Source organism: Bos grunniens, chromosome 7 (assembly GCF_055505025.1).
Source record: "Bos grunniens cultivar Pamir isolate PY7600 chromosome 7, Bosgru_T2T1.0, whole genome shotgun sequence".
NCBI classification, from domain to species: Eukaryota; Metazoa; Chordata; class Mammalia; order Artiodactyla; family Bovidae; genus Bos; species Bos grunniens.
Window position 1 is genome coordinate 62,227,785 of NC_141171.1, and position 13,929 is coordinate 62,241,713.

A 13,929-nucleotide genomic window follows, 5' to 3' on the forward strand; every position below is an offset into this window, starting at 1 on the left:
GATCAGTACTTCTAAGTCTGGTTCAGCCCAGGTTTTCCTTAGACCCTTGGAGCTGCAGAGCCCACCATGGAGAGATTGTCAAGGACCCTTTTTTAACAGATGGGCCAGAGAAGGAAAGTCATTTGTCTATGGCCCTACTGCAAGCCTAAGGTTCTGACTCCTTGTTTGCCCCAAAGAAATTGAACATGAGGGCTAGGATTAGGGTAAGGCAATTCAGGCACTCTGGGTGCACCATATAAGCAGGCACTCACTCACGGGTGCCATCTCTGCACTCGCCTCACCCTAGTCCTGGCTCTGTTGGACTCACTTTGAAGGCAGGGATTGTAACTTCCAGAAAACTCTCTGGCATCTTTCATGGTTTTTGTTTGTTTAACATTTTTTGTTTTGATGTGGACCATTTTTAAAGACTTTATTGAACTTGTTACAGTACTGCTTCTGTTGTTTATCTTCTGGTTTGTGGCTGTGAGGCATGTGGGATCTTAGCTCCCTGACCAGGGATCGAACCCATGCCTTCTGCATTAGAAGGTGAAGTCTTAACCCCTGGACCACCAGGAAAGTCCCCTCTTTCATGGTGTTGACAAGGTGCTAGGCACATATTATGAGGAATTCTAGATACCTACTGATGCAAATGAATAATGGATTTCTGACAAACTATGTATACAGATGTTTGTATCTTTGGGTAAATATGACCTTCAAGATACAACAGAACGAAGTCCAGAGGGCCCAAGAATGTACTCTAGGCTTGGATTCTGGTCCCCTCTTCGCCACCAATTTGCTGTGGGTGAATTGTTCCCCATCTCTAGGCTTCAGCAAAATGAGACAATTGAATAAATAATATTTGTTGACTACATACTCTGTGTCAGACACTGTTCAAATGCTTTTGTGCTTTAACTCATTTAAAGTTAAAGGCCTTCAAGACTCCCTTCACTTCAATAGGCTGTGGTTTGAGGTAAGGAAGGCTTCACAGAGAATGCGGGATCAAGACAGCCCTTCCAAATTCCCACGGGGATCATACCATCTTAAATCATGATAAAGGCATAGTATCTCAAGGCACTTGTCCATCAGAAGACACAGAATCACCTGCTTCAGAGTCAGCTCTGGAACATGGCTGAAGGTGGAATCTCAGCCTTTGCCCCTAGAGATTGTAATGCAGTGATTCTGAAAGGGGACATAGGTATCTGTATGAAAAGCTTCTCAGATGACTTTTTTAGTCTGATTTGTGAAGCACTGACTCCGACACATATCGCTGTCTGTGGATAGAATCATGCATGGACCTTGAACTGCCTGACCTGGTCATTAGCATCTCAAAGCAGAGAAACAAATTCATTGATTTTTTTTTTCATGTGGGATCTTAGTTCCCTGACCAGGGATTGAACCTGCGCCCCCTGCACTGGACACACAGAGTTTAAACCACTGAAAAAGAAACTGTAGTCACTTACTCATGTCTGACTCTTTGCGACCCCATGCACTGTGGCCCACCAGGCTCCTCTGCCCATGGAATTTTCCAGGTCAGAATACTGGATTGTTGCCATTTCCTTCTCCAGGGGATCTTCCCAACCCAGGATCGAACCCGAGTCTCTCGAATTGCAGGCAGATTCTTTACCATCTGAGCCACCAGGGAAGCCTTAAACCACTGAACTATCAGGGAAACCCCCAAATCCGTTGACTAATGCCACAAATACTAAGCACCTGATGTGTCCTAGACCCTGTGCCAGCTGGTGATTATGGTCCCTACTCTCAAGGGACTCCTGGTCTAGGTCCATCACTTATTTTTAGCCTAAGAAGGGCCTTAGACAGCATCTAGCCTAAGAAGGGCCTTAGACAGCATCAACCAATCCCATCATGCCGTTCTGGGAAACTGAGACCCAGAGAGGGAAAGCAATTTGTTCAAGACTACAGAGGGAATAAATGTATTTTCTGCTCTCAAACCAGCTGAGGAATCCCAATGTTCTTCTAGGGAACGGGGCTGCATTCAAAAATTCTAGAGCAGTCAACTCGTTGCTTTTTAAGCACTAAGCCTACATAGAGTAAATATTCCTGGAGGTCTCACTCCAGATCTTGCTGACATTTTAAGTCCTTGATATCCCTTCTACCAGATTGGAGGCAGGAGGAAACAGGGAACACCAAGGGAAGTTCCATCAGTTCTTCGGTGCCTTTTAAAGTCCTTTCTCTAGCTGGGCTGAGGACACGGTGCTTGCCACTTCCAGCACTTTGGAGTCGAAAGAAGAGGGGGCTGCCTCACGTTCACAAGCACCTGGCTCCCGTCTCTCGGCCCAGACTTGCTTATGTCACTGTCGCCCAGCGGGGGAAGCGGAGGGGAAGTCATGCCCGCCCCTGAAATGCCAGGCGCCTTGCAATTGGCTACAAAGACTCAGGCCCGGCCGCGGATTGGTCATCGCTGAGGGCTTGAAAGGTAGATGAGAGCAGATGACACCTCAGACGGACCGTGGCCCGGGATCAGACAGCGTCTGCGGCGAGCCGAGACGCGCCCCCAGCCCATCATGGCCCGGCTCTTCCGGGCATCCTGCCTTCTCTCCCTGCTCCTGGCCGGCTTCATTCCCCCGAGCCAGGGACAGGAGAAGTCGAAGGTGAGTGAGCCTCGGGGGTGGGGGGCCAGGGGAAAGAACACAGCCCGCAGGTGTCACCATCTCTCAGTGAGGGCTTCCCTCTAGAAGGGTGATAACCTAGGTGCGAGAGACGCCCTTAACTCCCGTTGCCTCCGTCTTTGGCGCACTCAGACTGTCGTCAGACTCTTCGCAGTTTCATCTGCTGGAGACCTGGGTGCTCCTGGTGGGCGGAATGAATTAGGGACGAAGGTTTGTCTCTCCAGAGTTCACACTTTCTTCCCCCACGGCTACATCCGGGCCGCCTTGCTACATCCAAACCACCGTCTGTTTCTGAGACCCTTCCCTTCCAGTGGACCCTGAAGGGGGAGGGGGGCCCAGAAAATGGCGTGGAGACTCGGGGTCTGGGTGGCTGCAGAGTTCCCAGGGAGACTGGCAGGCAATGTGTGGTGCTCAAATGGCCCAAGCATAAATGCAGGCAGGATGCTGGGATACTGGTAAAAGGGGCTGACAGAACGAGCTCTGGGTTGGCAGCAAAGAACGCCCAGGACGCTGACTAGACCTCTCATCCTTTGCAGACCTCAATTTCTCCATCCACTGGAGGTAAGAGCACAGGGCACAAAGAGGCTGAAGACTTCAGAGGGGATGCTTGGAGAAGCTACAAAATCCACACACCATTCTCTGGAGGGTTTCCTGTTTGGGGCAGCCTCAGTACCCACCAGCCACAGCCCTTATTGGCCTGCCAGCTCCGTAGGAGAGGCAGAATTCTCTTGAGCCTTAGTCTACCCTCAGTAGAGCGTGTGGTCCTTAGTTAGAGTGGGGATGCTGAGGTCAGGAGCAGGGGTGACCTGACATGCTTAGACCTCTCCTCTTCCCCGGGGTGGGGAGTCAGGAGCCAGGCATAGACCCAAAGAGAGAGATTTTGTTTCCAGCCTCCCAATACATACACACAGCGACACACACACACTGGCACACACACTGGCACACACACCAGCACACACCCCTCACCTGTATAAAATCAAGAAGCTTTGTGCGTCTGTGTTTCTCAAATCTTCCATTCTAAGGTCTTATGACTCCACAATTCCATTTCCGTAATCATATCTATTGTTCAGGAAGCCCATTAAAAATGCAAGGTTACTTCTGCTTGTTTCTATCCCGTCCTGTCAGCCTAAATTCTAATCAGTCTGCCTCTCCTGGGAGTCAGCCTAGAGACTGGATGGTTATGGGGCCACTTCCTCCTAGCCTCTGGCTTTGTATCCAGTCTTGTTCATAACCTCCAATTCAGAAGGTATTTTCCAGGGCAGGGATGGGTCTGAGTTTTGATATTAGGGTGTGGAACTGAAGTGAGGGCAGGCCATGGGTAGGGCAGCATCATGGAGTCAGTCCTATAACCTCAGTTTGGGGAGAAGCAGAGACGGGAAGATGGGGCCCTGTTTCAAGAAGGTGGAGGTAAGAAAAATGGATCCCATGAATAGCTCATCATAGCCATGAGTTCTCTGTAGAACTCTGGGGAGGAATAGATGGATTCAGAGAAAACAGGATGGGTATGGTCTAGAAAAGCCTTAGAGTGGGGTGTGATCATATCAGATGCCACCCGCTAGGATCTGCTAGCCCATGACAGTCTGGTCCTGCCCCATCTTTCCTCCCAGGTCTTGAGAGGGTTGAAATGTCATAGCCTCCGTTTCTAGGACTCAATCACTGCTTATCTTACCCCCAGCTCCAGGGCCAAGGCAGGGGGCCAGGGGCAAGTAGAGGAAAGGATGTGACAGCCCCAGAGGGATATTTGCCTCCACTCAATTCAAAGGGAGGGGCTGGGGAACAAAGCCTTTTCTCGCTGTCACCTCTCCAGTCCATCTTAAGGCTGCCCAGGCTCCCTGTCCTTCCCCTACAAAAGGACTTCACAGAGGCTAGAAAGAATAACAGCTGCTGACGTGCATGGGCTCCTAGTAACCGCTGGTTTCTAGGTGACTAAATCAGGCAGATAGAATGAAGCACTGGCTGACAGTCAGAGCTGAAGAGCCCTCTAGACAGCCCTGAATCTGACCCCATCTCATAATCAAGGAGCCAGAGCCCCAGAGAAGAGACAGGAGTAGTCACATGTAGTTGCATGGGAGGCCTGGCCAGGCCTAGAACTCAGGTCTCCTGCCCCCAGTCCAGCTCTCCTCTCATACCTTCACACTGTTGGGAGTGGTAAGATGAGTGAGGAGAGAGACACAGGACCAGCAATGCAAGCCAGCCGGGGTCCTGGCAGGGTCTCCCCTCCCACTCTCAAGCCCTCTGAACTCTCCTGTCTTGTGCAATTGTGGGAGGATTGAGGTAACTTCCCCCCCCCCCGCCCCACCCCCATCTCCTCTGACCTCCTGGTTAAGGTGCAGGGGTCTGGGACTTCAGGGACCCACAAGAGGAGGGGCGGGGCCTATAAGGAGGTGGGGCGCATGCTTAGTATTGAGAGCCGGCTGTGGCTCTTTCCCCTACCATTGTCACTCTCTGACCCCTCTCCATCTGAACCCACAGCACCAGTGTTGCAGGCCCAGTAGAAAGCAGGAGGTTTTGTCACAGGTCCCTTTTCCTGCAAATACTCTGCCCAGTGCATCAGCTTCCTCATACCGACTGGGGAACATTCCAGTCTTCTTCACAGTAACACAGCAATGTCAGTGCCCTTTACCCTACCCCTTGATGAGGGGACAGGGGCTGGGTTTCTTTCCAAGGGGCTTTCAAGATGGTTTTAATCTACTAGCAAATTCCCACAGCCATTTTGGGAGACAGGTGGTTTTTCCTTCGCCCATCAACAGATGGAAACTCAGATTGAAAGTGACTTGCTCAGGGACACACAGCCAGCAAGACTCAAATCTAATGAGAGGAGATTCCCCTTGCCCCACCCCACCCTGAAAATGGGCTTAAAAGCTGATCCTCCTGCTGTTTTCAAGCTTCCCTTATTTAGACAACTTCTTGGCTTTTTTTTTTCCTCCCCATTTCACAGTTTGTTTTTCGGCCAGGGTGGAGTAGAGAGGCAGGCAGGAGGCCTGGCTAGGGTGTGTTTGTTGTGTCCTGGCTGTTTGCACTTGGAGCTGGAGCTGAGCTGGAGCTGAGACCCAGGGGCTGGAGGAATGTCAAGCTTAGGTCTCAGGCCTGTCTCTGGCACCCACCAGAAGTCACGGGGCACGGAATATTAGACTCACGTGAAGCAGGGAATTCGTACCAGAGCCAAGAACACTTGCAGCAGTCAGGGAATGACCATGTGGAAGGAGTCCAGCTCCCCCAGCTCACAGGCCTACGGAGTCTCCAAGACAGAGTAGCTTTCTTACACCCACCCAGGGCTACGCCCTGCCAGCCCAGACGGCTCTCTTCACTCGGCTGGGCCCAGGTGCACCTCACCTTAACAGCAAGTCTTCCAGGACTGGCCAGAACAGAGTGCGTGAATCTGCTTCTCTTAACTCCAACCACCTGCCTCTGGTCTATAATGCTAGCTTGCATTCAGTTTGTTTATTGTCTTCCTGCCTCTCCTCAGATGTCCAGGCCAGGACTGCCAGCCCACCTGCTAATTGTGGTAGTGATGCCATGATGCTCTCTCAAGACTAAACCCAGATTTTTGTAGTCTGCATCAAAAAATGGTAGAGATGAGATGAGGATAGAGTTGGGGGTGGGGTGGGTGTAAATTCCACATCCCACTTGCTGGCAGTAATCCATTCCCTCTTCTCCCACCGAAAGCAATGCTGTCAAGCCATCGTGGTTCAGAACAGCTGGTCCAGTTCAAGGTTCTCACTTTATAAATGAGGAAACTGAGGCCCAGAGAAGAGAAAGGACAAGTCCAAGACCACACAGGGAGTTAGAGGCAGAGCTGGTTCCCCAACTCACAGCCCATTGTTCACTGACTCTACTAGTCTGGAGGCGGACTGTGGAGCAACAGTTGGGCAAAGAGGAAGGCCTCAAGGTTGTTGTCACACTGCTCAATGCAGGGAACATCGGATCTATGCCAGGCACTGGGCTTTATCCTGACCATCCCATTTAATCCTCCCAGCAGGCCTGGCCCCATTTCTGGCCCCTATCCTACTTCCCTATTTTTGAACAACAGCCTCAGCTTTCCAGTTCTCCAGATTGGAAACGTCTGAATCACCATTTTCCACACTGTCGTTTCCTTGTTTCTGTTCAGCTCTTCCTTCACGACGGTCTACTTCTGGCTCTCATCACCACTTGCCTGCGTTATTCTAACAGCTTCCAGTCTCCACCATCCCATCCAGTAACACCGGCATGGCGGTAGTCTCCCTCACAGCCTGCCTGGTGGCTGTCTAAACTGACAAGTGATGCAGAAGTAATGACCATAGTTATTTCTCCAAGTTTCCATAGCACTCACCAGCTTGTTCAATGCTTTTAATATTATTATCTTGTGCAATGCATTAGGAGACTTCAGTTCTAGTCCAGTTTGAATTCTTGGGCAAGTCAAGACCACGTGGGCAAATGTGTTCCGCCACTCCCTGGTATCTTGAAAATGGTGGAGTCCAAGTTCCCTTCAGGCTCTAACCGCTCCCTGGTGCTGGTCTTTTCTTGCAGACGGACTGCCACGCTGGTGTGGGTGGCACCATCTATGAGTACGGGGCCCTCACCATCGATGGGGAGGAGTACATCCCCTTTAAGCAGTACGCTGGCAAATACATCCTCTTCGTCAACGTGGCCAGCTACTGAGGCCTGACGGGCCAGTACGTTGGTAAGAGCCACCTGCTCTTCCCCTGATGTGTTTGGGGATGTTTTTGCCAGTTGGGCACATTCCAATCACAGGAGCTTTTCTGGTGCAAGGAGAATGGGGGTGATGGTCATCATGAGATTTCAAACCCTGTACCTGAATCCTACTGTGTTCTGTGGTTCTGTGAAAATAATTATATAACCTGAGGTCTGATCCCCTATAAACACGTTCTAGAAGATTCTCAGTTGTCCTTCATCCCTGGGTATCTCAATTGCCCTAAAAGAAGAAGGATGGAGGAGACTGGGTTTGTGCCTGGAACTTCCTTTCATTGGAGTAAGAAACAGTAGCTTCCTCTTGCTGAGAAATTCTCCCCTGTCCTCAGCCCATCTGCCTCAGTGCTTCTCTTGGCCCCTGGCCTGAATCCCCAGAGTTTGTGTGTTAGTGACAGAACCAGGTTTCATGATCCCTGGTACCCCCTACTTCTTTCTCCTTAGCTGGGTCAGAGTCAAAAGCCAGGGCACAGGCAAGCCAAAGGCATCTGACAACACCCACCAGAAAATGCTTTGGGGGTGTGGGAGGGAGGCAAGGACAATCTAACTTAGAATGTTCTGCCTGAGAGTCATGGGCAGATTCCTGGAAGTGCAATGACAGTGAACTGGATGGCCCAGTGGGTAGTGAGTGCTCTGTCTAGAATGCTTCCATGTAGCCCTTGGAATAGAGCACAGTGCATTTGGGCAAGAGGTGGGCTGACCATGGATGCTGCACAAGAGACCAGGAGGCACCGAGAGGAGTGAGAGCTGGGCCAGGCTTTCCCCTGGGCCCCTGAATACCCAAAGTATAGGAGGGGTGTGAGGGCTCGATCCCACCCCAGGGAAGTCATCTGCCTTCTGCCCAGGGATGGATGGTTCTCACTCCAGGAAACTCAGTCCTGAGAGTCCTGAAGGAGCCCACAGCCTACAGGCCCAGGTGGTGGGTTTAGGCAGTGGGTGTCTGTTTACTAATTTGAGAAAGCACATTGCTCTCTTCTCCCCCAGACCTCCAACCCATCTAGGTTGGACTCCATAGGATGGGGCTTGAATGCCAGCAATGCCACACTCAATGAATTATCTTGGGCAAGTCCCTTCCCATCAGGCCTCAGTGATTTCAGCTATACAATGGGGTGGGGAGGTGGATGGTACACAGGAGGTGGGACTCCTCACCAGGGCTATCTCCATCTCTGCTCTCTCCCTGTTCCAGAACTGAATGCACTGCAGGAAGAGCTTGAACCATTTGGTCTGGTCATTCTGGGCTTCCCCTGCAACCAATTTGGAAAACAAGAACCAGGAGAGAACTCGGAGATCCTAGCCACCCTCAAGTGAGTGCTGACTCAGTGTCCTGAGAAAGCTCCTCTAACACATCCCTCCCACCCTGTGCCCCAGCCCAGGCTCCAGGCATCTTTTATGCTGGCCCCTACTCACGATGGATATTTATCAGCCACCAAGAACTACTCTCTCCTTCCAGGAACTCTGTTTAGTGGAACAAGTGGAAGAGGTACCAGGAGAGAGACAGGGTCAGGGATGGTGGCTGTCAGCCATGTTGGGGTAAGGGAAGGACAGGTTGAGGGCAGCGGTTATTGAGCAGTTACCAAATTGAAGGAAGACTGCTGACCCACATTATACCTGTGCCCATTTAACAGTCACTGGCTCCCACTGCCCATTATAGCATAAAATCCAGATTCCCAACCCCCCTTCCCCAGTTCTGTCCCCTCGTCTTATTTCTGAGCCCATGTATCTGGGACCCACACAAAAATATTCCTCTTAGGTATGTTCGACCAGGTGGGGGCTTCACCCCCAATTTCCAACTGTTTGAGAAAGGCGATGTGAATGGGGAGAAAGAGCAGAAGTTCTACACGTTCCTGAAGGTGAGTACACAGCCAAGCCACATTCCTGAAGAGCCTCTCTCCCTGGCTGATGCTGGCTCCAGACGGGGCTGCAGGCGCTCCTGGCCCCAGGCCACGTAGACTAGGCCCGTGCCACCCTCCTTTGTTCCTGGGCTCTTGCGGAGTTTCCTGGCATCTGATTATTATTCCAACTAGAGGGCTTTGTAGACCCTAGGGGCTCACCAACTCATTTTACAGATAGGCCCCAGAAGGGACAAGCTTAGGGTCTCACAATCTGCTAGAACCAAAGTTGGTGCTGGGATTCAGTTTTCTAACTCCCAACCTGGTGCTCTTTTCTCAATGCCCGGCTATTCTCCTTCCCCCGAGAAGTCTTGGGAAGGAGGAGGGATAAGAGGGTGGGAAGGGCCCCAGGCAGAGTTGACACTTCTCTCGTCTGTGCTCCAGAACTCCTGTCCTCCTACCTCGGAGCTCCTAGGCTCACCTGACCGCCTTTTCTGGGAACCCATGAAGGTCCATGACATCCGGTGGAACTTTGAGAAGTTCCTGGTGGGGCCAGACGGCATCCCCATCATGCGCTGGTACCACCGCACCACGGTCAACTCTGTCAAGATGGACATCCTGACCTACATGCGGCGGCGGGCGGTCTGGGAGGCCAAGGGGAAGTAACTGAGGCCCACCACCCCTCCCCCCAAGTCCACCACACGGGCTAGGGAGGACTCTGTTCAGGAAGGAACCCATTTCTCCAACTACGCCACACTCCCATGCTAGACCCTTTACTGTTACACAAGGCTCCAGCCTGAGATGAACGTTTGTGTCCGTACTGCTCTGCACATGGGCGTTTGCACACATGCCTACAGGCGTGTGTACACATGAGTACAGGGCCACATGTGTCAACCTGCACAAGTGTATATGTGGCAACAGCTGTGTGCCGTGAAGAATGCCAGAGAGGAACTTCCCTTTCCTTCCAGTTCTCTGTTCCAGTGATAACCATCCACTTTCAGCTGAGTCCAAACTGAAAAACCAGCTCTAGATTCAATTGTTCTGCTTTAACCAGGACCTCACCCTACCGGGCTGGCATCTCTTACTGCCTCCAAACACCACCCAGAAGTGCCTGGAAGTTTCTGGGTCCGCCGCACTGCCTGACTCCCTCCTTCTCCACCACACAGCCTCGCTCCTTCCTGAGGGCCCTCCCCTGCCCCCCACCCCACCACCCCCACAGCGTTCCCTGAGAGTCGCCAAGGCAGGTGAGAGCAGGGGCCACGTTCCCCGTGTCAGGGGGCGGCATCGCCATGAAGGAGGGGCCCGAAGCCCGCGTGGGCGGGCCTCCCTTGAGCCTGTCTGAGGGGCCAGCCTTTAGTGCATTCAGGCTGAGGCCCCCGGCCAGGGATGCCACCCCACTCCCTCGGGGGGTGTGTCCTCTCCCCTCACCCTGACCCACTGGCATGAGACTCATCCCTGTCTGCCTAGTAAAGGCCTTTCTGCAGCAGCTGAGCCTACTGTCATGCTTCTTCCATGGGGCTGCCCCAGCACGGGGGCAGGAAAGCTGGAGGTGGGAGGAAGGAATGAACTGAGGGCTTCAGGTCCTTGCTTTTTGGTTTCCACCTAGGCCTGCTCTGCTGCCTCACTCAGCATCTGGAGTCTATAAAACCAGCTCACATCTACGGTCACCCCACAGTTCTCTCTAAGGCAGCTAGCACTGAGATGAGCTGTTCCATTTGACAGATGAGGAAACTAAGGCTCACGGAAGGGCCAGGCCTTGCCCAGTGTCTCCTGACAAGTGAGGGGCAGGACTGGAGTGTAAACTCAGGTCACCTGACCCCCAGCTCCTGGATGCTCCACCCTCATAGAAGCTCTGAGCAGGATCCCAGGGGATACCTGGCCAGAGTAATGGTGGTGCTCTTGTGGGGGCGGATGGGGGGTTGCGTCTGGGAGGCAAAGGGCACAGAGGGAAGGGGGGCCAGGAAAGCAGCACTCTGGTTGACAAGGAGGAGCACATTAGCCAGGGCATAAAAGAAATCCGGTCACAAAATGCTCATCTCTAGCTTGGATTTATGTCCAAGATTCGTGCAAACAGCTGTCCAGGGATCAAGAGCCACCCCAGTCCAGGCCTCCACACCACAAGGCTCCAGCTGAGGGCCTGGCGGCTCCAGGCTGGGGCCCCTCGGCCGATGGGCGTCTCTCAACTGGAGATCGGCATCTGCCAGCAGTGTCCGCAGAGGATGGCAGGTCCAGGCCGATGGCACCTCTCTCCACTTGAGGGCACAGTAGTAGGCTTTTCCCAGTCACTCCAAAGGAGAGGCCCAGATGGACGCCTTCTGGATGGAGCCTCTCCAGTTTGCAGACCGTCCAGGTTTGGGCCAGGGCTCAAGCTGGCCATCCATCTCAGCCTCCCGAGTGGCTGCAGCTCTGGCCACACAGAGCCTGTGGCCTCTAGCTTTCCAGTCATCTGAAGTCAGCTGGCTCTGTGAGACGAGGTGGAGCCAAGGGACTGGTTTCACTGAGGTCCTTCACGGTCATTTTTGGTGGACTCTAAATAAACAAATTTAGGACTTAAAGATGAGGTGGTACAGTAGGTTTCAAAGTCCTATGGGAACAAATACAGTGAGAGTGGGGAAAAAACCAGGGTTGTTGGGTGTTAATGAGTGCCAGGCCATGGTCGAAGCACCTTAAGTACATTTGTCATTCAATCCTTGCCCAGACCTGGGAAGCAGGCAGATTATTACCCCTTTATGGGGGAGAGAAATGGGGCACAGGGGAGTTTTTAAAAACTTGCTCAAGGTCCCAGGTCTAGGAAGTGTTGGCACCCAGTCAGTCTGGTTCCAGATCCCAGAAATGGAGTAGTTCTGGGAGAAGGGACAGTCCTGTCCATTTGGCCACCCTCTGCCCTCATCAAAACAGACTCCTATGGCTCCACAGAACCCCTAGGGCTCCACGGGAAAACATGAGAAAGTGACTGATCAGCTCAACGCCTCCTCCTCCCAACCACGAGATCCTCCAAACCACACTCCCTCCGAGTTGCCCTGCAGCCTCTGCCCACACTATTGCAGGGGGGCCCTCGACCACCAGGCATGGCAGGCTCCATTTCTGCACAGCTGCGACCTTTAGAAAACTCCCCTTTGTGCTGAGATGGACTTGGCCTCCCCATGGCTCCCACTAGTTGCGATTCTATTCCCAGAAGCCCCCACAGGCAAGATCCCAAGAAAGCCTCACAGAAAGCAAGGGAGAGACTAAGGGCCCAGAGTCCTTTGGCAACCAGCAAACAGACCATTTTAAAATGTCCAAGGCCTGCAGGCTATCCTTAGGATAAAGACCAGCCCTCCTGCTGGGGCTTACAAGGCCCTTGTGGTGGGACCTACCAACCTTGCTGACCTTGCCTTGCCTGCCTCCCTTTTCCATCTTGTTCCTGGCTCTAGCCAAGCCAGACTTCTGTCGATCCTCAAGTCAGCCACAGTTCTTCACTCCCTCCCACCAAGGCCTTTGCACTTGTCTTGGCCTCCCCAGCATCTTACACAGAGCATGGCACTTAGAACATTAAACTATAATCAATGGAAGGAATGGTTTCAACTCCTTCATGATGCAGTCACCACCCCTTTCATCACAACACTATTGGAGAAACTTGGGCCTCTCCTCCACTGAGATCAGCAGGTAGCAAGACTGCCCCCAAACTGGGACAATCCTGGCAGATTAAAAAATTATCTTTTTATAAATCAAGACCCATTACCAGGAGTCACACTTACCTGGTTCCGTAGGCCTGGCAGTAGGTAAGTCCATCACTTGGGAGCTCTGATTACGTACCCCTCCACAGGGCAGCCGCCACGTGTATTCTGGCTGCAACAAAACTGGTGCTTAGTAATCAATAACCATAGTAGCAGCTACTGTGCCAGAATAGTACTAAGTTCATATTAATCAACTGTAACTGAATCCTTACAACAACCCAGGTTACCAACTCCATTTTACAGGTTGGCAAACTGAGGCTCAAAGGGGTGGAGTACCTTGTCAAAGGTCATCCATCTTGGCAAGTGGTCAAGCTTTGATTTGAATCCAAGGCTCTACAGTCCCACAGTACACTCCAGGGTTTAAAGATGCATGTAAGGAATGGTCATGGGGGAGAAGTGCATGGGATAGGGGGCAGCTGGCACTGACCAGGTTGAGGGAGGGATGCCTGAGGGGCTGTGGCAGGGGCACTGCAGAGAATGAGAAAGCAGTCAGCAACTCTGGAGACAGAATGATAAGGAAAAAAAAGGAGGAAAACAGAAAAGGTAAACTGAGAAGGAAAAGAGAAGAAAAAGCGAAGGGAGAGAAAGCATGGTGAAGACTTTATACCTGCTGACATGTGGAGGTCATGAAAAAGGTCAAACTTCTGGCCTGGCTGGCAGGAGAGAGCCCTCCTGCTGGCCCTGCTTCCTTACCCAGCCTTTTCTGTCCCATACTGGGGCCCTTGAGCAACCCTGAACTGGAAGGTCCTGCCCCGGGGATGGCAGGCTGCACATCAGTCTGTTCTCAAGGGGCCAAGGATGCAGCTTCTGACCCTCTCTGTTGACCTTGCCCTTGGCATGTGTCTGGCTGGCCTGTGTGTGTGTCCTGGAGTGAGGGAGGAGGCACAGACTCACCAGACGGAAGAGGCGTGAGTTGGGAAGTGGGGGCGGGTGCTCCATGGCCGTGGGGGGTGGTGGGTAGCGGATCTGGGACCAGTCCTCAAAGCCAGGGGGTGGCCCAATGGGGGGCATGGGTGGGTAGGCATAGGGGCAGGCCCCGCAGAGGTGCTCCGGGTGTGGCTCCAGGTGGTAGCGGTCTGCCGAGGTCTGCAA

General features: G+C 52.6%; 2 protein-coding genes across 21 annotated transcripts in view; one reads left to right on the forward strand and one right to left on the reverse strand.

Moving 5' to 3' along the window:
* The first annotated feature begins 2,437 nt into the window (after nucleotides 1-2,437).
* Nucleotides 2,438-10,607, forward strand: GPX3 (glutathione peroxidase 3). Its single transcript, XM_086412503.1, has 5 exons — nucleotides 2,438-2,588; nucleotides 7,113-7,266; nucleotides 8,479-8,596; nucleotides 9,043-9,142; nucleotides 9,566-10,607. The coding sequence occupies exons 1-5, from the start codon at nucleotides 2,502-2,504 to the stop codon at nucleotides 9,785-9,787; spliced, it is 681 nt and encodes a 226-aa protein (XP_086268629.1). The 5' UTR covers nucleotides 2,438-2,501; the 3' UTR covers nucleotides 9,788-10,607.
* A 546-nt stretch (nucleotides 10,608-11,153) lies between these two features.
* TNIP1 (TNFAIP3 interacting protein 1) overlaps nucleotides 11,154-13,929 on the reverse strand; it is a 51,695-nt gene continuing 48,919 nt past the window's right edge. For 8 of the 20 annotated variants that reach the window (XM_086412483.1, XM_086412488.1, XM_086412497.1 and 5 more), the window contains 3 exons: nucleotides 13,732-13,923; nucleotides 12,859-12,949; nucleotides 11,154-11,650 (listed from right to left, as the gene is read on the reverse strand). In XM_086412483.1, the coding sequence (XP_086268609.1) occupies nucleotides 11,616-11,650; nucleotides 12,859-12,949; nucleotides 13,732-13,923 (318 nt within the window). In that variant the 3' untranslated portion in view covers nucleotides 11,154-11,615. Of the gene's footprint in view, nucleotides 11,706-12,858; nucleotides 12,950-13,731; nucleotides 13,924-13,929 lie in introns of all 20 variants that reach the window. The other 12 variants (XM_086412495.1, XM_086412501.1, XM_086412499.1 and 9 more) reach the window with 3 other exon arrangements.